Source organism: Populus euphratica, unplaced genomic scaffold (genome assembly GCF_000495115.2).
Source record: "Populus euphratica unplaced genomic scaffold, PopEup_1.0 scaffold3.1, whole genome shotgun sequence".
NCBI classification, from domain to species: domain Eukaryota; kingdom Viridiplantae; phylum Streptophyta; class Magnoliopsida; order Malpighiales; family Salicaceae; genus Populus; species Populus euphratica.
In genome coordinates, this window is record NW_011499847.1 from 2,380,952 (window position 1) to 2,404,965 (window position 24,014).

General features: G+C 31.7%; 2 protein-coding genes, 1 long non-coding RNA gene and 1 pseudogene across 3 annotated transcripts; 1 reads left to right on the forward strand and 3 right to left on the reverse strand.

The window, feature by feature from the left end:
- Nucleotides 1-711: 711 nt before the first annotated feature.
- Nucleotides 712-3,404, reverse strand: LOC105141794 (cytochrome P450 84A1-like). Its single transcript, XM_011049156.1, has 2 exons — nt 2,442-3,404; nt 712-1,391 (listed from the first exon to the last, which is right to left on the reverse strand). The coding sequence occupies exons 1-2, from the start codon at nt 3,378-3,380 to the stop codon at nt 771-773; spliced, it is 1,560 nt and encodes a 519-aa protein (XP_011047458.1). The 5' UTR covers nt 3,381-3,404; the 3' UTR covers nt 712-770.
- A 2,121-nt stretch (nt 3,405-5,525) lies between these two features.
- Nucleotides 5,526-6,559, forward strand: LOC105141810 (uncharacterized). Its single transcript, XR_845453.1, has 2 exons — nt 5,526-6,370; nt 6,455-6,559. It is a non-coding gene; the product is annotated as an uncharacterized LOC105141810 (long non-coding RNA).
- LOC105141801 (GATA transcription factor 5-like) lies at nt 6,378-8,244 on the reverse strand. Its single transcript, XM_011049166.1, has 3 exons — nt 7,913-8,244; nt 7,472-7,794; nt 6,378-7,378 (listed from the first exon to the last, which is right to left on the reverse strand). The coding sequence occupies exons 2-3, from the start codon at nt 7,787-7,789 to the stop codon at nt 6,707-6,709; spliced, it is 990 nt and encodes a 329-aa protein (XP_011047468.1). The 5' UTR covers nt 7,790-7,794; nt 7,913-8,244; the 3' UTR covers nt 6,378-6,706.
- An 8,232-nt stretch (nt 8,245-16,476) lies between these two features.
- LOC105111145 (subtilisin-like protease SBT3.5) lies at nt 16,477-19,407 on the reverse strand (annotated as a pseudogene).
- Between the last annotated feature and the right edge of the window lie 4,607 nt (nt 19,408-24,014).

Sequence of the window (24,014 nt, forward strand, 5' to 3'; positions counted from 1 at the left end):
AAGCTTGAGAAGTAGTCTTAATAGAATTTTTTTATTTTAAAATTTATTTTTATTTTTTTTATTTTTAAATCATTTTGATATGCTGATATTAATAATAATATTATTAAAAATATTATTTTAATCTGTTTTTGATAAAAAAAAATACTTTGAAAAATAATAATTATTATATTTTTACACATTAAAAAAACATTAATTATCACACTCTTAAACATTTTAAAATAAAAAAAAGCACAAACACTGAAATAAAAAACAAATATAAAATAAATAAAAATATTATAACTTTTGGAATCAATTCTTTACCGTAAATGAATTTAATTATTGTTTGATTTGAATTCAAATAATAAATAAATTAAATTTATATATTTAAAAAAGTGAATTTATTTTGTTTTTTATATTATTCTTATCATATTTATCTTATTTCTTCAAAAGATCTTTTTAAAGAAAAAGAGTTAGATAGATATTTTAATTATTTTTTATATTAAATCTCTTCTTTTTAGAATTATAGATCGTAATGGTTCACATCTGATTTATTTTTATGAAGATTTCAAACATGTCATTAACATTCATAAATATTGTGACTATGTAAGAAACAATAAACAACATTTGGTTTTATTAATCAGGTAGAAAAACATTAAAGAAATAATTAACCATTATCCACTTCCATTTTGACAAATAAAGAAGCACTTGTCTCTTAAAAGGGATTGGCCTCCCCCTTCTTCTTGAAACAACGGCATAAAATTAACCACCGCCATCTTCCCCTTCCTTCCCTTTCAAAGGGGACAATTCAACCTGTAAGTTGGCACAGCAACAAGTCGAACAGCCCTTGGTGCAGTGAGTCCAAACACATCGTTCATATCAAGCTCAGCAGGCTTCATTCCATGAGGCAACTCCCAATTAAAACAATGAAGCAAATGTGCCACGGCCAACTCTAATGCATACAGACCGAGTTGCATGCCAGGGCAAGACCTCCGACCCGACCCAAATGGAAGAAACTCAAAATCCATCCCTCTAAAATCCGGCGCCTTCCCGTCTAAGAACCTACTAGGGTTGAACTTATCCGGGTTTTCCCAAGCATTCGGGTCACGCCCGATAGCCCATGCATTGATCATGACACGTGATCTTGCCGGGATTCTATACCCGTTAAGGACAGTATCCTTTGCTGTTTCGTGGAGGAGGAGAGGAATCGGAGGGTGGAGACGTAGGGTTTCTTTCATTGCACATTTGAGATAGATAAGTTTTTCAAGGTCTGATTCATGGACTGTCCGGTTCAAGCCAACCACGTCCATGAGTTCTTTGTGGACTCTCTTGAGGTCTTCTGGACTCTTCATCAACTCTGCGATTGCCCATTCTATCGCCGACGCCACAGTTTCAGTTCCACCAAACATGACATCCTGTAAAGGCACAAGTTGATGTTTATCTAGAAAACTTTTACTGATCTCTAATAGATTGTTTTAATTTTAATCAAAATAAATTATTAGAATTTTAATTGAATTTAATAAGTCATAATTCAAATTTTAATAATTTTATATGAAGCTTGACTAAAATAAAAACCAAGAACATAAATCATAATTATTTTAATTGAATTAAACGTAACCGAAGATCCCTTATAAATAAATAAAAAGAAAAACAATTCCATAATTTGGAAAGCTTGATGTAATTCTATTATTTTAAAATTTATAATATTTTCTTGTTTTCTTATTTTAAAACATTTTTAGAATTGGAAATCAAAATAAAGTATTAATTATGCTTGATATTTTTTTAATTAGGAGGTGAGGTAGAATATTTACATATTAGCATTTAAATACATTATAATATAAGTATCTTGCCAGGGTGAAATAGTTTATCGAAAGTTTTTAAAGAGTTGATGTTTTTATAAATGGATTTCTTAGCATAAAGTTTTTTTTTTTGTCTGTATAATCTTGTAATAAAAATTAAATCTTGACCATAAATGCATGACCTTTTATACATAATTCCTATAATTATGTCTACAATATTTTTCAGTTAAATACCTACTTCTTTTGTAAGGATTGAGTTTCTATAATTCCAAATCTGTCAATAACTCAAATCCATTGAACTAGGTTTTGGTGGAAAGAATAGGAACGCAAACATTAAAGGGATTTTTTTTATATGTTCACAAGCATACTCTTAATTATCCCGAAAATTATTTCGATTTTAATTTTTAAAAAAATGAGAGTACGTATAATGAGAGAATCAGAATTAAGCTACCATTAAAAACTAGCCATTTGTTCATGAAAACGCATGTAATTTTTCAAGAATCTTTAACGGATGAGATCGAATGTTAAAAATGATGTCATGATTATACAGGAGTGTGCTTCTTGTAATAAATAAGAATACAGCTTGCTTTGATTTTAAATTTATGTCTTTGATGAAGAAAATAAATAAATAAGAGGATATCATAGAGTAAAATGATATTTCATTACCATAATGAGAGCTTTGATGTGATCTTTATTGAACTTGACAGTGGACTTTGATTCATCAAAATTATTTTTTGAAGCATCTTCACTGTAAAAATCTAGCAATTCATCAACCATGTCCGAGTCTACCTCTTCATTTTCATCTTTGGCATTGAGACTCTTTCTGTTATTTTTCTTGGCTATATGTTCATCGATGATTGTATCTATGAACCCATCTAGAGAATTTCTAGCCTTGGCTAGCCTCTTATTGAAATCTTGTGCATTAACCCAACCCAGCCAAGGGAAGAAATCAGCAACATTAAAAGCTCCGAAAAGCTTTGAAAATTCTTGCAAAATTTCCATGAACTCTTCTTGCCCTTCGTTCGAAGATGACCCGAAAGCAGCCTTGTACGTTATGCTTCTTGTTAATGCAAACACTAGTTCACCGAGATTAACCGGTTCACCGGTTCTCTCCGACACCTGTCTAACAGTAAATTCCACTTCATCTCTCACGGAGGCCCATGATTCAGCCCTTTTTCGGCTAAAGAGCTTTATGACACAGATTTTTCTAGTTTGGCGCCAAAACGGACCGTAATTGGCGAAGGCCATATCTGCTCTATCATAAGTCAAGTAGACAATTGCAACATTTGCAGGCCTATTCGCAAAGACAACATCTTGGGCTTGAAGGACTTCTCGGGCTATTTCTGGTGTTGACACAGCCACGACATGAAGGCCTCCCATTTGGAGGTGACAGAGCCCACCATATCGTTTAGAGAGGTTGGCTAAGCCACGGTGGGTCAGTTGATCAACCATACCCAAATTGCCGATAATCGGATACCCTTTTGGCCCAGGAGGGTACGGGAGCTTTTTACGAATTGGAAACCATAAGATTATGCAAACAAATAGGGAGGCTAAGATGAAGAGGATGGATGGAGATTGAAGAGATTGGAGTAGGGGAGAATCCATGTATGTGTGTTGGTGATAGGCACAAATGTGACTTTTTGGGTTAACATGCATTGCCTAGTGAGTGGGTGCATTTATACTGATAGGCTGAGTACTGGTATCTATAAAAGGCATCTCTTCAGGGAAATTGCTTTATATGAGAAGGTAACGGCTTCAAGGTTGGTGGTTGGATTTTCATGGCCGCATTTGGAGATTCACTTGACTTTCCAGATTTGATTTGCTGTTATCACCACCAGTCATCGGGCACCACTCGGCTCCATTTCTGTTTTGTGCTTTTTCAGCACAAGTGCACAGTCCTTGTCACTAGGGTGCGTTTGGCTATCAAAGGATGGGACACACTCTTCCCATTAGAGGAAGTGGAACAGAAATCAGATTACAGAATGGAATAAAAACTTCTCCTGCTTAGCATCGAATCTCATGCACATACCATTTACCAAACACAACTCCAATATATTATTAAAAATGAAAAGGTCAAATACGGGGATTGTTTCCGAATTCTATATATATTCCCAATTCCCATTTCAATAAGATCATCATTTTATTTTTCCTCTTCCTCCCATTAGTTGCTTGTTTAATTGATCTTGCATCTGATGAAGTTCTATGGCATTTTTGGCCCCCGAGGATTCGACACCGAATCAGCATAATCTGTTGAGCAAACCAAAGAAAAGTGATAGACTTGACGAACGCTCTATGCTCGATTTCATATGTGTGTGTTTTTGGTTTCAGAATAATGTTTGACCCAAGCAATGCTCCTCTCTTAGATTTCTTGCCTTGAAAGGGGAGGCAGTGATACCTGTGAGATAGATGTCAGCAGGCGACAGTTGTGGAAAGAAGGGAAGAAAACGCTCATCTTATCTGTGTAATCTACTTTTATTTTCAATTCTTTTTTCCTTTTTGTTTTTGTCTTTCCTTGTAGGAAATAGTCAGGAACCATGGTAATTATATTTAAAGGTTTTGTCGAAATCACTTCTTACAACAAAAATTCAACCGTCAGATTTATGGGATTTAACATGGACTGTAGCGTTGAATGTAAGAGATGATTTGGAACATAATTTTGAGAAAAAATATTGAACAAAATTAGCTTTTTCCTTGAATTGATAGTTCTGGTAATGCCAAGCAGTGGCTGCTGGGGGCTCCGACACTGAAAAAAAAATCTTAATGATATCCCCATAACTCCAGTGAAATTTAGATTTGATGGCTAAGAACTAGTGAAATTTAGATTTTATCCCCTGAAATAATTTATAGCTTAAGCATATGGAATTCACTTTTAAAAAAAATCTAAAACATTAGATGTATTAAGGATTCCTTGGCGGAATCCACTTATTAAATATATGATATTCTTACGTATTAGATTCACTTATTCAATGCATGAGATCCTCATTTAATGTACAAGATTTTAAAAAAAAATGAATTAAATTAATATTACTATTGAATTTATGGAATTTTCATGTATATCAGAAAATATATTTATTTGATTCAATGATTACCTCAAGTGTAGCTCTGAAGAAGCCTGCCCCTCCATTTAGTTTTTTTTTTTTGGTTGAAAATCGGGCCACAAGCCTGAGAAAAAAAACTATATTAGATGAGGAAGAGTGGATCCAATAAGATCATAATACACAGTTAAAAATATCTCTAATAATGGATTTTGAATAATCCAATTATTTTATTAATTAGATTTTTAGTAAGATTATAATTTGTTAATTAATCTTTGCTGCGTTAACCTCTCAAAATATATATTAAATTCGGATATTTTAGTCCTTAATTATAAGCTGTCGTGTTTTCATAACTAAGATATAATTTATATCTATCTTAACAGTTGACCTTGTAATTAACTAAATTACCAATAAAAAATTCAATTATAAAATAATCTGTTTAAGTCTAAGAGACTAAACTAATTTCAGATCAATGATAACAATTCATAATTGTTGTCTCTTAGAAACCCTCCTGCTCCGGCGGTTTCTAGGTTGTCTTTGCTAATCCACACATAATTTTATCCACTTTACATATTACACTTGTTTCGTGTTGTTACCTTGATCGGTACGAGCAAACTTAAATGTGGACGATGACCATGATTAAACCTTCAACGGCACTCCCATCGTTTTAACTGCGAAAGGTAGATGATGAACTGTTCACATAATTTCCAGAATGACTCTTAAAAAAAAAAAAAAGATTTACGAGAAACAAGATATGCGAGAGAGATATTTACAATCTTAGAGCCCTACAAAAAATTCCATGTCCAATCAAATTGATGGCCCCCAGTTACTATCTGGTCACGGAATCTCCTCCTGTGCATGAAAGCAAGGTGACGGGATCATGATCATCCCCGGAATTCATTCTTAAGCTTACAGCTAGAAGGAAAAGGAGTTTCTTCCTGGAGTCTATCATTTCTATGCTGGCAATTTACTTGCCCTAAATCATCATCACCACCCCTCTGAGAATCTATTATCTTTTAGACAGATGGGAGTGGTATTGTTCAAGAGATACCAGTTTTTCTAAATGTTGATTTTAGGAATTAAATTAAAGAAATTAAACGAGGGAAGAATTCTTTTTTAACCACTTGGATTAAACATCATGCTCTCGTGGAAGACATGGATGAAAATGGTGTCCCACATCGCAATAATGGTAGCTCCCGTCCCTGGAGAGACGGCCACCACCGTCAGCCTCAGAAGGAGGGCCAGTCTCCACATGGAGGGCCACCAATTGCTTACCTAGCACGAGCAAGTCAAGGTTGTCTTTGGAAATAAATATTATTGAAAGCGGTGATGACCCTTGACTTGTTCGCCCTTGGTCTTGTCACTGGGAGCATGGGTCTGAGTCAGCATGCCACTAAACAATTCATAGTTCACCCACCTGGCTAAGCAGCAAACGTCAAAATTTGAAAAGTTTAGGTGGTCTGAAATCTAACACCACCATGTTTTCCTGCCTAAATTGTCTCCATCAGTCCAATTTTTGTATAGTCTAAGGTAATTGCTGAGTTGTTTTGAATATTCAAAGCCGATGACAAAAATGGGCATTTTACAGGCAAATACTATACAGTAAATAGACAGAAAATTCTGGGAATATTAAATCAAGAATAGGCAAAGACTGAACATTACCCCTTCAACTGGCTATTCTAAAGCCCTCTCTATTCATCAGCCCTGAACAAAAAGTTAAAAACAAAAACAAAACTAAAAGAAACACTACAAAAAGTACCAGGGATAATACTAGAGATAGGAGAACATCCCTGGAAACGGACTGGCTAAAACCGGGTTTTCAGGTTAAAAAACCGGACTCCATCTAAACTGGGTTTGACTCTGGTTCAGAATAAGCCTACATCCTGTCATTAACCTTCAAAAACTAGGAACCATCTGGTTCAACCTGGGCTCGGCTCCAGCAACTTCCTTCTTCCTTCTCATCTCTAACACTTTTCTATGGCTATTTGAGTGAACTTCACTCGAAAAGGTAGGGCTGCATGCCGGTCTGTATTCCGGAAAGAGCCGACCGGATTTATAACGAACCCCGCAAGCATTGCATAGAGTTTTGGCACCAAGGGGACCGGTTCGCCACTGGGGGGTCTTTTGGACCTGGCAATGACTGCACCGACGCTGAAATTGGGTTGAAGCCATTAACCCACTGGTATGAACCGCCAGTCTTTTCTTTGAATTTTTCATCGGTTGTTCACTCAACCACGATAACGAGTCAGCTGTCTGAACCGTGTTAGTTGCAACAAGACACGGCATTGACGAGGTCGATGATGTTGAAGATGACGGTGTCTCTGATTGGTTCGACCCAGCCGCCCAGGTCCGACCAGTGGGTCTGGACCTTTTGGTTCTCGCCTTGGAGGGAACCCGTGAAGGAAAAACACAAGAAGTTTTTGCGAAAGTAGGTTTGGTTTCTGGTTCAAACCAGTTCTTTGCATGGCGCTTTGAAGATCCTTTACAGGCAGGAACCAAAAGAGAGACATCTGACACGGAATCATCCACGAAGTGAGATACCCATTCAAGTTCTGCTATATCATCAGTCTGTCAAAAAAACAAAACATGGGTTTCATTAAAAACACAAAAAGTCGATAAAAAAAGGGGAAAAATGGACACAATTCAATCCTTTTAACTTACAGGTACAGCAAGTTCACTTGCGAGAAAAGAATCAGAGAAACTGCTGGAGTTAGAGTTAAAATCATCATCAACACGGTCTTGAGAGGAAACAGAAATAGAGTCTTTCTCTTCTTCTTGTTCTTGCACATAACCATCTTTGAATTCACCATTAGAGAAGTCCAGGAAACAATCAACTGAGAAATCTTGATCACATGAAACAACACCAGGTGTATTCAGAGCCAGGAAATCTTCACAAAAAGCTTGCTCGCTGGTTGTTTTTGTATCTAGTTCTCTAAGTAGACTTGACTTCAAGGCTCTTTTTTCCACGCGGAATTCCATTTTCTCTATGTTCAAAATTCAAGAACCAGAAAACTTTAAGCAAGATTCCCTGAATATACAGGCCTTTTGTTTACAAAAAAAAATAAAAATTTCGTGTTTGTGTGTTCCAAATGGTTAAATTACCTGATAAAGATGAAGGGAAAGAAGAAACTGAGGATAGATGGTGTTCGCTGGGCACTGAAATGAAGGCTTGTTACTGGGCGAAACTGGTGCGGAGTTAATGGCTTATCTTTTATCTGCCTCTTTCTCTCCTATATATCCCCCCCTCTCTCTCTTATTATTAGGAACTCCTTTTTCGAAAATTTAAATTTGTGCGTGTGAAAGTTAATAATGGTGGATTGTTTTTGTGAGTGATATTTGGTCAATTTAGGCGAGGACTATTCTTGGGTCTTTAATGGTTGGCTTGTTTTTGGACCGAATCCCCAGTTTCCATGTAAGATTTTCTAACCTTTACCCATCATGGCCTGGTCATACGAATCCGCCGAGGGCAGACCAAAAACAAAAGAAAAGAAAATTTTCAAAAGCTCTTTCGTGGTTAGTGAGACCCGGATCCTCTGATTTTCTTTCCATCTCGATTCTCAGCTGGCCTTGATTTACGGCGAGAAAGATCCCGGAAGTCAATATTTTAAAATGGATTGATTTTAGTTAGTAACATTTATTAATAAAAGCATTGTTTTGAATTTTCAACATAATCTACCCAGTCCTAAGTACACCCAGACTCGTACTTAATTGCTGAGAAAAAGAGAGGTTCTGTTTATCTTGTGACAGCTCCATTGGAGAGTTCACCGGGAAATGAACTCCATGGAAGGTTGCGAAGAAAAGCCCTGAAGGAGGATGAGAACACGAGATATCACCTTATGTGAGGTGGTGTTATGAGAGGCCACCTCAACAATTGTGATTATTTTTTTGAAAATTTTTATTATGGAGTAGGTATTTTATTAGTTTTTTTTTGTTGAAAAATAATAATATAAAATTCATAATCCGTCAAAAATAATAACAATATCCCTCCTTATATTTTTTTTCATGGATATATCTTTTTATTTGTTTAAAGTGACTCCAAAAAAATAACTAATATAATACCACTAGTTAGGAGAGTATTGAATAATTCATCTTTAATGAATTTGATTTAAATTGAGATGTTTTCAAATTTAAATAAGAGAGATAATATAAAATTTATGATTCATAAAAAATATTAAAAATATCTCATATAAGATTTTTTTTTTTATAGCTGTATCTCTTTAAAAATATCTCATATAAGATTTTTTTTATAGCTGTATCTTTTTTTTTGTTTAAAATGACTAAAAAAACTAAAATGATGTTACTAATTACTAAATTTGATTTAAATTGAAATATTTTCAAATTTAACAGGGGGGATAATATAAAATTCATAATAAATAATAAAAATATTTCATATAAGATTTTTTTTCATAATTATACCTCTTTTGGTTAAAATTACTAAAAAAACTAACATGATGTCACCAATTACTTGTTGAATATCATGAAATTACTTTCTCTTGTAAAAATAAGATATAACCTAGTTATTATAACAGGTTTTTTTTTATACGAGTAAAAAGTCAATGCACTTGAGTATTTAATAACTCGTCTTTAGTAATTTTGGTTTGGATTTGAATATTTTGGTATTTAAAATAGAAATATATTTTTTTTAAATAATTCTATTAATTTTTAAAATAAATACAAATATCAAATATATCATCAAATTGTTAAGATACTATTAATTTTACATCCAAGCTATTTTTTATATTTATTTTAATATAAAATTATTTTAATCTATCAAATAAATTTTATATAGAATAATAAAAAATATAACCACATCGTTTTTATATAAAAAATGAAATTACACAAGCTATGATCGAAATTAAGATATGGTAGCATACGGCGCCAAATATCATTCAAAAAAACAAAGAAAAAACAGCAACGACTACCTATGAGAAACCATTATCACTTTGACTTTCTTGTGTAAGCAAACCACCTTTCCAGATTTTAATCATTTATCAAATTAGCTTTCTTAATATTTGTAATGGTAATAAAATAACAAATTATTTTGGTGTATTAATATTAAAAATAATTTTTAAAAAATAAAAAAATAATTAACACGTATTTAATACATTTTAATACAAATAATTATTTAAAAAGCAGTCATAATAACATTTTCAAATAAACTTTAAATGCTTCACGTGAGTCAAGTTAATTGTAAGCCCGTTACATCATGCACTTAAAATAAATAAATAATATTTTGAAAAATAAGATTTACTAGACTTATAAAAAGTCACTGAATCTTTTCAACTGTGTATGTATATTTATACTATATTTTTACATGGTAAGTGGATTTTTTTTATATTATTTTTATGGATTTAAATTCAAAAAAATGACAGTGAGATAAGTCGAGATATGGATAATTGAAGAGAAATCTTATTTCGTATAAAAGGTCTTTAAAGTAAAAATAAATAAATAGGATTCGACAGGAAAAATAATATTCTATCTGCGTTGACGACCATGTAACATGATCATGATTTTGGCAGCCGTTGCCTGTTTGTAATGGCAACAGCAACACGGACAGACCTTGCAAGGTGCATTTCCCCTTTCTTCCTCCAGTAAATGGGTTTGTTTCACGAATATCGACTTTGTTGTTAATAAATACATTTATAGCGTGTTTGTTGTTGTGTCTGTATTTTATTTAAAATACATATACAATAATATCTAATAATCTAAAAAAATATAAATTATTATTTATGGGTCTCACTAAACTATATGTTTAAAACGCAGGAAAACAAAAGTAAATGCTACCTATTTTTTATGACTGCACCATGCTGCATTGTTTATTAAACAATGCAGCATTCTTTGATAGGAGTATTGTTCACTTAATAATGTTTTTTTAATTAATTTATAGTTTTTTTAAAAAAAATCAATATAATTAATTGATTTCACTCGCACTGTTCATGTAAATATAAATGATAATTTTTATTTTTAAAAAAAGTTAGTTAAAAGTGAATTAAATTTATTCGTATTGTAATCTTAATTTTATTCCTGATAATATTTTATTTAATTTTATTGCATGCTCACAAAATCATGAAAACTGTATATTTTACTTAATTTTATTGCATGCTCATAAAATCATGTTTTTTGTAGTTCTTGCCGAATAAATTTTGTATATAATGAAATTATAAATTTTTTTAAAAAATTATGTTTCACTTGAGAAACTAGTATTTAATATTATTTAATAACGCTACATAAATTAGAAAGATATCGCATGATAACATAGCATTTGTGGAATTTCATCGCAATTCCAATTATGTTCTTGTCGGGTCCGATCTCATAATCAAACACATTAAACTATTTTTTGTTTAATTTTATTTTCAACCACAGTTTTAACCAAATATATATTTTTTCCAGACTAATCTCAACTAAAAGTATTTTTTATAAAATATTTTTTTTCAAATCATAACTATAATAGTTGCCGCAATATCAAATACACTCTTACTCTTTTCTTCTTTCCTGATTTTGTTCCTAATGATTATTTGAAAGATAGAAGTATATTGATGCTAAATTAATAGTAACATAAATTAATATATTTCAAATAATTCATGCTGAATTGATGTGATCTGTAAATTAAACTGATATAATTTATAATTAATCCACCTAAATAATCAATAAAATTCTAATTATTCTAATTATAACAAAAGCAAAATGACATGTAATTGGAGGTGGAGTTATCTTTTACATATGATCATATATTTGACATTAAAAAAATGATTAAGAACAAAATGTTAAGCTTTTTTGGGATACGGTGCTAATGAATAACATGGAAATCAAACACCTAGCATTGGAGTCAGGCATGTTTGCTCGATCCTAGAAGACTCGCACGCTGGGTCTACAGACCTGCTCACTTAGGTCTATCAGACTTGCGCACCTGTATCAACAGACTTGTAAATTTGCTCGCCCAAGTCTGCAGTACCTACTCGTCTAGGTCTGCAAATATTTAAATAGTTTATTTTTTATGTGTGCATAGGTATGCAAACATTGAAATAATTTATTTTGTATATTTATAAATTTGTTATTCATTCAATATAAATTATTTTTTACTGTCATTACTAATATAGTTTTTTTCAAAGTATTTTTATTTCAAAATTATTAAAATAATATTTTTAAAATTTTTAAATTTATTTTTAATATCAATACATCAAAATAATTTGAACATATAAAAATAATTAAAGCAAAGAAAAACAATATCTTTTTCAAAAAATATTTCATGTCCTAAACTTCATTTTCTTATCGTTGATGTGAGAGATGTGAGAGAAAATTGCTAGCATCCGACACCAGAAAGAAAAAAATTGGTGTCAAATTGTTTATTTCAACGAGGGTTACTCATATTAGGGTTTTGTTTTTTGCATTTAAGTTTTCAATAAAATCATACATGATCTTGGTAAGATTTTTGGTTTTAAATTGATTTCAAATTTTATGATGGTTTTTCAGTTTTTTAGGTCACGAATGAGTTTTTCAAGTTTTTTATAATATTTCCCAGGTGTTATAGGTAAAAAATAGATTTAAAATTTAGTTTTTAAAACTAAAAAGAATTAACCATATTTTTTTCAGGTACCACAATGGTAAAAAATTAGACAAAACAGATGACTCGTTGTCAAATTTTTTTTTTTAAAAAATATAGAGCGGACCAATATAAAAATAAAAGGAGACTATCCACATAGGCCCTAACAAAATAAGTTAGGTAGGTTGATTTGATTTTTCAGCCTAATAATATTTGGTTTTTTTAAAAAAAATATTTTTATATTTTTTTTTAATTAGAAAAAAATATAAATAATTAAAAACGTAAAATTTAACCGAGTTTTAATTACCTTATCCGAGTTGTATATGTAACATGTAATTCAAACTTGGAATTTCTTGAGTTTTCTAGCACGTACTTTAAAACAATGTCCCTCTCTTGGATAAAGTTTATTTTAATCTATCAATCACTTAACAAGCCTCGTCTAGATTAGTTGATTATTACCATAACTTCGAGTTATGGGTGCCCTCACCTCTTTGTTTTAGAAAAGCAGAGCACTTTTGTTAAGTGAATATGTTAAAGCCAGTCGTCTTGCGGTCAAATGAAAGTGTAGTGAATGTATGCAAGCATGCTTAATTTCATCTCAAAAAAGAAAGAGAAATATGTTTGCCATTTAAAATAGAATTAAAATTATTAACTTTAGCTAGTAAACAATTCAAAACAATTACTTTCTGGTCAAAATCATCCATCATGATAATTCTCTTGATGGATTTTTGTTTATTTGCCTCGTGTCACAATGATCAAAACACTTATTCCAGGTATCTAATAACTAAATAGAAGCTTTTACGAAGCAAACATTTATAATGAATAATAAATAAAGTATAAGCCTATCTAATTTACTTTAAATTTAAAATAGTTTTTTATCTTAAAATTTTACTTAATAACTTATTTTTTAATTTTTTAAGTTAGAATTTCAAATAATAGTAAAGTTTTGTTGAACACCTCTCTTTTATTTTGTTTAGATAATCTTTTTAAATTATTTTTTTTGTTATGCATTTAGTTTTTTAATGCGTATTTTATTTTATTTATATTTTTTATATTTTGTATAGATGAATTTTATTTTTTAATATTTTTATATATATTTATCTCTTAATTTTTTGAATTTTATTTTTAGATATTGTTTATAGTTTTTTTTTATTAATACACATAATTCTCAATTTATTTGATTATACATGAACACAATTTCCCATATTTTCATTTAGAATTCTTTCAACCAAAAAAATATATAAAAAACAGTATATATAATTTTTTTATTTAAAAAAAAATATATAACCCACGGTACACGAGAGTCAAGTTTGTAATTAGATCCAGACCGGGTGCCCTGTGTGGTGGAATGGTTTGGGCTTTCCGTGTACAAGGATTAAAGAGCAATAACCCTACAGGGGAGGTGGAGCATGCAGGCCTTTTTCAATTTTCAATTTTATTTTCTTATCGCACATGCATGCTTGTCCGAGCGCGCGTCGTCTGTCTTCCAGCTGTCGCCTGAGGCAAAGGTGATCCAAGAGAAGTCAAATAACATCGTTGTTTGTCCCCTTAGTTTTGTAGTTTCGTGCTCCCACAAGCAAAATCCAGCCGACCATTGACACAATAAAGACTATCAAACAGTGGGAATCCGCTTATTACTATAGTCTATATATATATATATATATATATATGCATGACAAAACAACAGTTCCCGTTTAGCTGAATTAACGGTGCAATCATATGCATAGTACATGCATTTTTAGTCTCTATTTCCAGCCTTCTCTCCCAACATTGAATTCTATCACCATTTACATCTTAGCCCGTCGCTGTACTTTGGATCGTTAAACCTCCAACAATGAGGCTGGAGCTGCTTTTAAAAGTGATTCTTGACCTCAAAAAACATATAAAATTGATACCTTTTACATTGTTTTCACACCCTCGATTTCAAAACTATAAAATGGCGTAAGAGAATAAATTTAATGTTTTCCAACTGAAAAAAACCTGTAGAAAATTAGTTCTAATCAATCACGGGCAACTGGGCATGGCTGTACTTGAAATTAAAAACAATCCCAATTCGCAACAGGGAGAAATCTCTCAGCCCTAATCAACTCTTTGTCTATCTATATTAGATTAAAAATTCGGATTCTTTTGGTAATAAATTACGGTCTTATTCGGTTTCATCATATAGATTCCAATACATTTTGTCTGCGAATGCTTTCGCAACACGGGAGATTAATAGTGAGTTGGGTCATTCCAAAAACTCTCTGCAACTTTATTGGTGAAAGAAAATTGATTAAAAACAAAATAAATCTAATAAGATTTGATACGATTTTTTTTTAAATTAATGTGAATATTCAAATCAATTTACATATTTTTTAATTAATTTAATAAATTTTAAAATGAATAATTATATAAATTTATAATGTTCTTGATTCAAACCAATAAATTTAAAAAAATAAATCTAGATTGTAAGTAGTTAAGATTGATTTGACAGCATTCTTAACATGATGATGATTCATTGATGGAGTGATAAATAGTAGTGTGGAAAATGTCAAACAATTTCACGGGAGCTAACCACTTCGATTGGATACCAGTCAAATAATCCAAAAAGAAAAAGAAAAATCTTGCTTCAATTCGTGTGGTGCCATTCACTTCAAAACACAGAGCACAGAATGTTTTGTAGACTTAGGCTGCAGATTTTTGTCCTTAGAACAGGCCCCTTCCAAGGGAATATCTCAAAATTTGGCCACAGTGTCTCTTCTGGTGACGAGTCACCATCAAACTCACATGGCGGTTTTGTTATTCAAAATAATCTACCATGAGCACAACAAATTCAAAGGACTTGAGGGTCTTTTTCCATGAGGCCTCCGCTCGTGAACATGCCCTCACTTTTCCAAATATCCGCAGTTAAGGTTCTATTGACAGAGCTAACAAGTGAGCAAATACACACGCCAGCGTGATTAGATAGGGTTGCTCACCTACTTATTTACAATCATGTCCTTTTAAATTATTTTACACGTCATGGCAAGTTTTTATATGAAAAACCAAGCTTCTAATAAAAAAAAATATTGTTTTTCAAAAACAATTAATGAATGAATAATAAAAAGTGAGTTTTTTTCAAAGAAATGTGTTTCAAGCTTCTAATAAAAAAAAATATTGTTTGTCAAAAAAAATTAATGAATGAATAACGAAAAGAGAGTTTTTTCAAAGAAATGTGTTTTTTGTTCTATATTTAAATTATTTGGAACTAGTGTTTTAATTGCTTTGAGTTTTTTTATTGAAAAAACATTGATGTTGATAATAAAAAATAAAATAAAATTCATGTCCACGTCAAATAAATAAAAAATATAAATAAGAGGACATAATTTTGACCAAATAAAAATATCTTCTACTCCAAGATTTAAATCATTGGGATTATTTCAAGTAATTATTTTAACAGTCCCAAAATTAAATAAAAATATGTTTAAGAATGGCCTCGAGACAAGTGTGTGTGTAGTAGTTTCAAGATTAAAAAAATATAGCATTATTTGGGAAATAAGAGATTTATAGGACTTTTACCTCTCACAGATCAACATTCCCCATTGAAATTAGTACTCTTTATCAGTTTTTGAATCCGAAATTCAATTTCTAACATTGTGTTGTTATCTTCCATTTATTTACAGTGGAAAATATTGAAGGGTGAGGCTGTTGGCACATCAGAGCTGAATGAGCTCTTTCTTCCCATATCAAACAGCATTTTGTTACAAGGAATTATCAACAAATGACAAATTACTCATTGAATGCGAGTATCTTCCTTGAATCCTTAACTGGGAACAAAAGGTTACCTTAAACTTGATCTTCTTTCTCGTAGAATCAAATGACAAAACTGATGGCTCAACTGTCACATATGTGCCAGGTGGAGCTAGAACACGAGCAACGTAGAAAGATGTAATAGGACCCACATTTGTGACCGTTCTTGATACACATAAGTTCTGCTTCAGCTCAAGAATGGTGATTGACGGAAAATTAAGATTTACAAGAAAGTTGCTTGATTTCCTGCTCACAGACATCATTCCAATGCTCACAAACATCAGGACATCATTCCAATGCTCACAGACACGCACACACAGGGATATACAGCTCATGTAAACGACGCAATAGGCCAGGAGCTCACTGAATGCAGTGAGAAGAGTTTACCTGCTTGCCTCCATGTATGTCAATAGATATGTTTCTATTGCGAAGTCCACTTGGATAGAGGGAATGTCCAAGGACAGAGTAACATCCTCGGTGGGAAACTGTGCAAATACAAGCCCAACACCCTTGACATCTAATACAGTTCTTCTAGCAATGATGCTTGACCTCTGTGACTGGGACTCGAGACGCAGAATTACCTTTCCTCTTGCTGAAGTAGCATTCAGGCTTCCTGAATCACAACTTCTGTTAAATGTAAAACCTATTAGAATGCCGCAACTTATTAGAAGCTTTTCTCGGCATATTTGGGATTTTTATATGCCAATAATAAAAGGAAATTACACCTTGCACTATCTTCATATGAATTATCAGATGCAATGTCTTCTCCATAAACAATAGGGTGAAAAAGTGTCTACATTCTTCTCTTTAAACAAAGCCTGGCCCTGTTTTGGGAAAAGAAAACCTCTGAGACAACGTTATACATATCATTCAACAGTTCCTAATCCGTATTCACCTTGCCTTTGAGCCTGGAATCAATTACCGAATCATTCATTTAGTTAGAATAATCATTTTCACTTGATAAAAATATCAATTCTAATTAATCAAAAAAAATCTTTAAAAAGGAAGCTAAATATTACTAACTTTTGCGTCTGTGTTCATTATTTGATCTGCTGTATACTTGCAACTACATTTTGTGCTTTTATGGAACAAGATTATGCCAATTGCCTTAGCACAAGTTCTCTAGGTTGCAAAGAAATTCAGTAAGTACCACTATTGTCTGATTGTTCCCCGGGGTAATTATAGTAGGAAACGCTTGATCAATGGTGCTTGCTGCAACTGTAACAACCCATGGTGCTGTATTTATAACTGTTTGGGGATACGGACCGGAATTCCCCGCAGAGCATATTACAGAAATTCCTTTAGCTACAGCATGAAAGGAAACAATAGCTACTGCATCCTCAACGTAGGTGGCAAGTGGTGGTGGCGACACAAGAGATATTGATAGCAAATCCACGCCATCAAAGATTGCATCATCAAATGCAGCAAGAGGATCTGTCTCAGCGCAGCCACCTGTATCCCGGCAAATTTTGTAGACAGCCAGCCAAGCTGACGGGGCACCCCCTCTTGCCCATCCTTGAGCTAGTCCCATAAAACTTGCATTTTCCACCAGGCCACCAGTTGCAGTGGATGATGTGTGGGTGCCATGGCACCCAGCATCTGGGGGAGATAGGAACTCAGCCCCATCACTTAGATTTAGCTTTCCAAATTCAGCTTCATAACCTTTCGTATACCAGCGAGAACCAAAGATCTTCATGCACAAAGTATTCAAGCAGTGAGCATCAATTTAATTTCTGCTGCTACGTCTTTAAAGCGCAGTTCATAAACAGAAGCGAAGGAACTCGAAAACTGGAGAAGTCATTTCTCCAGTAGTGTTTGTCATTGTGATTCAACTATAGTTTTGAAATTTTTTGAATTTATTTTAGCTTTTAATTAGGTTTTTTTTGAATTTTTAAATTGTTTTAATGTTTTCATTTTTTGAATTTATTTTAGCTTTTAATTAAGTTTTTTTTGAATTTTTAGATTGTTTTAATGTTTTCAAAAAAAATATTTTAAAAAAATAAAAAAATTATTTTAATATATTTTTAAAAAGAAAAACATTTTGAAAAGCAAATTTTGATAGACATTTAATGTCTAATCCTTTTCAGTTTGAGTCAACCATCTCCTCGAAGCAGAGCCATCATGTAATTCTTATGACCAGAATTTAAGATCACTCAAGAATAGCTACTTGCTATTGACATGTCTAAAAATCTCAAGTCTGTTTGAAAGTACAGTGAATACTGTGTAGAAAGAAAATATGAGCTCTAACCTATTGCAATGCGAGCGATTAAATCCCTCTCCTTCCTGGCATATCCCTCTCCAACGAGACGGCACCTCTGACATACTCTCATCTCTGAGGCTTTCTGACTCTGGCCATATACCTATGCAACAAGAAAGTAAGACAAAAAATTATGTAACTAGTCTAGACCAACAATGATGCCTGCGTCTTGCCGCTGACCTGTGTCCATGACACCGATGATGGAACCAACACCAGAATGTCCCTTTGAAAGAGTTCCACCCACAACTTGAGGCTTGATGTGTAGAAAATCCCAGCTTCTAGCTGTGTGAGAACTAAGAATTCTGTTTCGAACAACACCATCAACTCCAGGGAAATCTGTGTTGGTGCATCAACAAAGAGAGAATTAATTGCAGGGACTTGTTGGAAGTAAAAAATTAGACTAGGAAAATGGATTTCAAAGTTCACCAACATTGTAACACCTGCTATAAGCTTGGCTTGGGACTTGGTTAACACTGCAGCAAATCCTGAAAATCCATGCTTGTAGCTTTATAGAATTGATTCCTTTGCAGCTTCTTTGCTGTCAAAATCCATACCACAAGGTACTAATTTCTCTTTACTGCCAATTCAAATCCCACAAATAATGCATTCAAAGCTAAAAACGGTGAAACACATTTTGTGCATCTGAATTCTGAAATTTCATAAAGAAAAATCATTCAATACTCCTATGACCATACCAAGAAAGATAAAAATTGAACGTATTTAAGGTAACATTAATAGATTAAAAATGGAAATAAAGATTATAAAGTGTCAGAAATAAAACCTTCCAACAATATCAGAAAGAAGCTAATAGTGTGACTCTTGAACCAGCTCAGGCTCGTCATGGATCTTGTCTCCCATGTACACAATGTAAACCTGTTAAGACCAAAAGGAACAAATCCATGAAACAAACAAGAGCTGAACTCAAGTAGAGAAACTCACATTGCTTTTAGCAAGAATCACGAGGGGCAAAGTCTTCAGCAGAAAAGCAACAAGAAGAACAAGCAAAATGCCAGGACTCCGTAAAGAAGCCATTGGACAGCTAAAACATAAAACCCCAAGAGGCAAAACAGTGTAATTTATATGTAAAGAAAATGGGATTATGCCATTTGATTGAGTGTGCGCAGGACTCCACAGCAAATGTTACACACCTGCTTCACTACAAGACTATGAGCATTATTGTCTGTGTGCGCGTTTTCTGTTTGGTGTTAGCTGTGCTATAATGTTGAAGTCTGGTGAGATGGGGATTTATCTGTCTGAATGTCTTCTCGTGGAGCAAGCACAGGGGAGACTGAGAGGTGGGTTTGACTCGTTTCTGAGAGTAGCAATGGGACACTGAAAGCCGAAGAGTACACTTCTCGCGGCATATACTCGTTTTTTTGGTGGTTTTGTTGATGCGTTTTGTATGGAGTGCAGGAGCATACAAGGGATAATAATTTGGAGATTTTTTTTTTAAGATTTACATAGATGTTTGGTTGAGTTTGCAAGGATCTCAATTAATCATACAAGTTTTAAAATTAATAATAATATAAATCTTTAATAATTTTAATATTTATAAAATTTAAACTGATAATCTTAAAAAAAAAAATTTAAAACCTAATCAGTAATTGAATTATATTTTTTAAAATTATAATTTGAAGATTTTTGTTTTATATGTAGGATTGAATGGTTGATTTTAAAAAAAAAAACTCAACCAAATAATTTGTTTTTAAAAAAACTAAATCTATTAACTAAATCAAACCTTAAACTAAACAGTTTGATTCGTTTGTTTTTTTAAAAAAAAAATAGAATAAGTAGGCTTTTTAGTTGGGTTATTTTTAACATGTTTTGATTTAATGAGCATTTAATTTATAGTAAAGGAGACGTGGCTAATGGGATTTCTACAAGTTACTTTCGAGAATTACTATATAGTTTCGTTTGGTTCATTATGATGAGTATCAATTGGGAAAGGGAATTAAAAAGAAAAGAAAAAGGTCACGAGTTCAATGGATTATAAAAGTTAAAACACAGACCTCCATGGTTTATGTTGGGCAACCGAACATAATCATCATGTACCCCAAATGCATCTGCACGAGCTTCTTCCTTTTTTTTTCTTTATTTAGAAATGTATTAAATTTTATTTTTTAAAAAGTTTACTTACTTAAAAATATATTAAAATAATATATATTTTATTTTTTAAAATTTATTTTTGATATCAGCATATTTTAAAAATATTAAAAAATTAATTAAAATAAAAAAATCAAATTCTTTTATAAACATGATTTAACAGCACTCCGTGCACAATCTGATCACCTTGTGCAAAATGCAATTCACTAAGAAAGAATAAAAAAGGGGGAGATTTTCATTTCTATCTATACGTGTCGCATGCAACAGAGAAATATAAAAAGCTGGGCGTTGCTATTAGCACGGACTTGTTATCTATCCGCAGAGCAATTTCAAGAAACTGTCCTATAGGCCGTCTAACAATTACAGCCCAAAACAATTGTCAATACCCATTATAAAATTAGGCTTTGTGATGTTTGATAGCCACGACAGTACAGCGCGTTTACAGTGATATTCGAACGTAATAATTATTTTTTAAAGTATTTATATTAAAAAATATAATAAAATAATGTTTTTTAATTTTTAAAAATTATTTTTAATATCAATATATTAAAATAATATAAAAAATTAAAATTTAAAAGATTTAAATTTAATTTTTTTAAAAATAGAGAGAAATACAGAGGGTAAATAATTAATTAAATTAAAAAAGTATCACTGGACTCCACGAAGCACACTTGAAGCTATTCTGAAGTTAAAGGGTAATTTCATCCACCAACAAATAATGGCTGTGCGAATAGACATCAAAGTGTGGGAATAGCACTTTTCAATTAGCTATCGCCACCAGATATCATGGCTGAGATTGTATTGTGTATGTATACACGTATTTTTAAAAAAAATTAATTTTTTTAGTTAAAATTTAATATATTTTGGATAGTTTTAATGTATTGATATAAAAAATAATTTTTAAAAAATAAAAAATATATTATTAATATATATTTTAATACAAAAACTTATTTAAAAAAAATACTCACAATCATACTCTCAAACGAACTCTATATAAACAAACCTCCTACTATCACTTGTCGCATATGGTCAGTCCGGAAGTACAGAATTTGTTATGCACCAAATTTAATTACCTTAACATTCCTCCTCCCATGAAATGCACTTAATTACATCCACACACACGTGTGTGCGTGTGAGAGAGTAATATTGCTTTTCATTTTGAAATATTCGACTGTTTTGTTTAGTTTTTTTATTGTAGAAATATTTACCTGTTGAGTCTACTCCATGGTTTATATTATTCAAAAAATATATTAATTTGGGACATCTAGTACATCCTTATATTATTCACATGACATGACTAACAACAATTCATGCTATTAAACCCAATTTCATTAATTAAGTTATAGTTAGCCAGTTTGAAACAAAACATCAGTAGGATAATGCTGTAAAACCTAGACCGGTCTGGTGAATTAATCCAACGTATATACTAGTTCAAGTTGAAAAGAAGATAGAAAAAAAACTTGGGTAATTCTGTCAATAACCTAATTTAATCCGGTGAGACTTGATCAAATCATAATCAATTAGCTCATTGATTATTTTTTTTAATTTTTTTACAAGAAAATATTGTTTTTGACCTATTTGTTTTTAAAATGTTAGGAATTAACTAAATTCAACTTATATTAAATATTTTGACTTGTGACCTAAACATTTCTCGAGTCTACTTCAGATTGGATTTTATAACCTTGCATTGGGCAAGAGCAAAACAATAAATGGACCAGATCTCACCTAAAGGAAAATATAGGAGGACTTAGCGAAGGGGAAATTAGGTCCACAGTCCACTCGTCCTTAGTTTTCTTCTCGTGCACAAGTGAGGCAGAGGGGAAAATCAAGAATTGGTTTCAACTTAGAGGCTGTTTTTTTACGGCGGTTGTGGTTAGAATGTAGATAATGAAAAGTAAAAAATTACTGCTTTTCACGTCTAGTATATGTAGAACAGTATTATTAACATGAATATTATATATTGATATATTATTCCTTTAAAAAATAATAAATAGTACAATTTACTTGTATTGTTTATTTTTTTAGTGCATTAACAGTTTTTTTAAAAAAATTGATTTAGAGTAAATTAAATTCATTCGCTCTGAACAATTTTTTTTTTCAAAAAACTAGTATAGAGTGAATTAAATTTACTTGTATTGTAATATTAATTTTAGACTTGATAATATTTTATCTAATTTTATTACACGTTCAAAAAATTATAAAAATTATAATTTTTATCGGATGAATTTTATACGTAATAGAATTATAAATAGTTTAATAGAATAATAATAAAATATTTTATATAAAGTGTTATTTATTTCATGATGTAATAGGAGTAATTAATTATACAATATTTAAATTTAAAATTATTAATATTAATATATATTTTTTAAAATTATTTTATAACCTCATAAATTATTTTTAACCAAATACAATAAATTATTTTTTTCAACTATAATTTTAACTAAATATCTATTTTTTTAAATTAATTTTAATAAAATAATCTTACAAAATAATCTTTTTAAATTACAATCATAACAGATACCACAACCCTAGCAGGTTGGAAAAGACAAGCAAGAAAGGATGTCGCGGTCTGCAGAAATAATGTAAGCAATTATAAATAGACAAGCAAGTATGCTGTAAGCGAACCTTGAACTTTGTCATAACGAAAAATTATGACAATTTTTTTTATTAAAAAATCTGCAAAAACCAACTAACAGCCACATCTCCATCACCACGAATGATGTCTACGTTGAGAAGTGCACTTAGATTATAAGGATTCTCAGATTCCGTGCCCGTTTACTCAGTTTCCATTTGTTGAACTATTTTGCCCGCTCCTATTCACCAAAAGAAGAGATTAAAAACCAAAAAAAAACAAGGGGTTTTACACTGTATTAAAATAATATTTTTAAAAATTCATTTATGAATCTGAAAACATCACAGAAATTAAATTAATTGTTTAAAACATTTTTAAAAATAAGAAATAACCGACACTGAAAATAAGAACATTGATGAGTACTACACATGCCAAAGTGCCAACATTTAATTGATTCCACGCAAACAAACTTCATTCGGACGATTAGAAAAGGTGTGTTGCAAGCTTTGTAACAATCAATCGCATCAAATCCATGATATATTGACAATATTTTTTCATGCGAGGCTCATCATAAATATCATGAGTTTATATATATGTCGGTTGATGGGTTTTTCTAGAATATGCCAAGAAGGCACGGAAACTTTAAAATTCTCTCGTAACAGTGTTTATCGAATTACCGATCCTCGTTTAGATGATCAATTAAGCTCATAGAGAACGTGGACACCTCGACGATTAGCCCGCGGTGATATAATTTTTTTCTCCGCTGTCAAATTTTATTGTTTCTTGAAGACCGCACGATAAGAACACTTCTCTTTCATCAGTTGCATAGCAATCTAATAAACTCGAGTAATTGGGATTTGAAATTGCTTCACTAAAACAATTATTAGATACATAATTGTCACATTCGAATTCTCTCTTACTTTTGGAAAAGCAGTGATATATATATATATATATATATGTG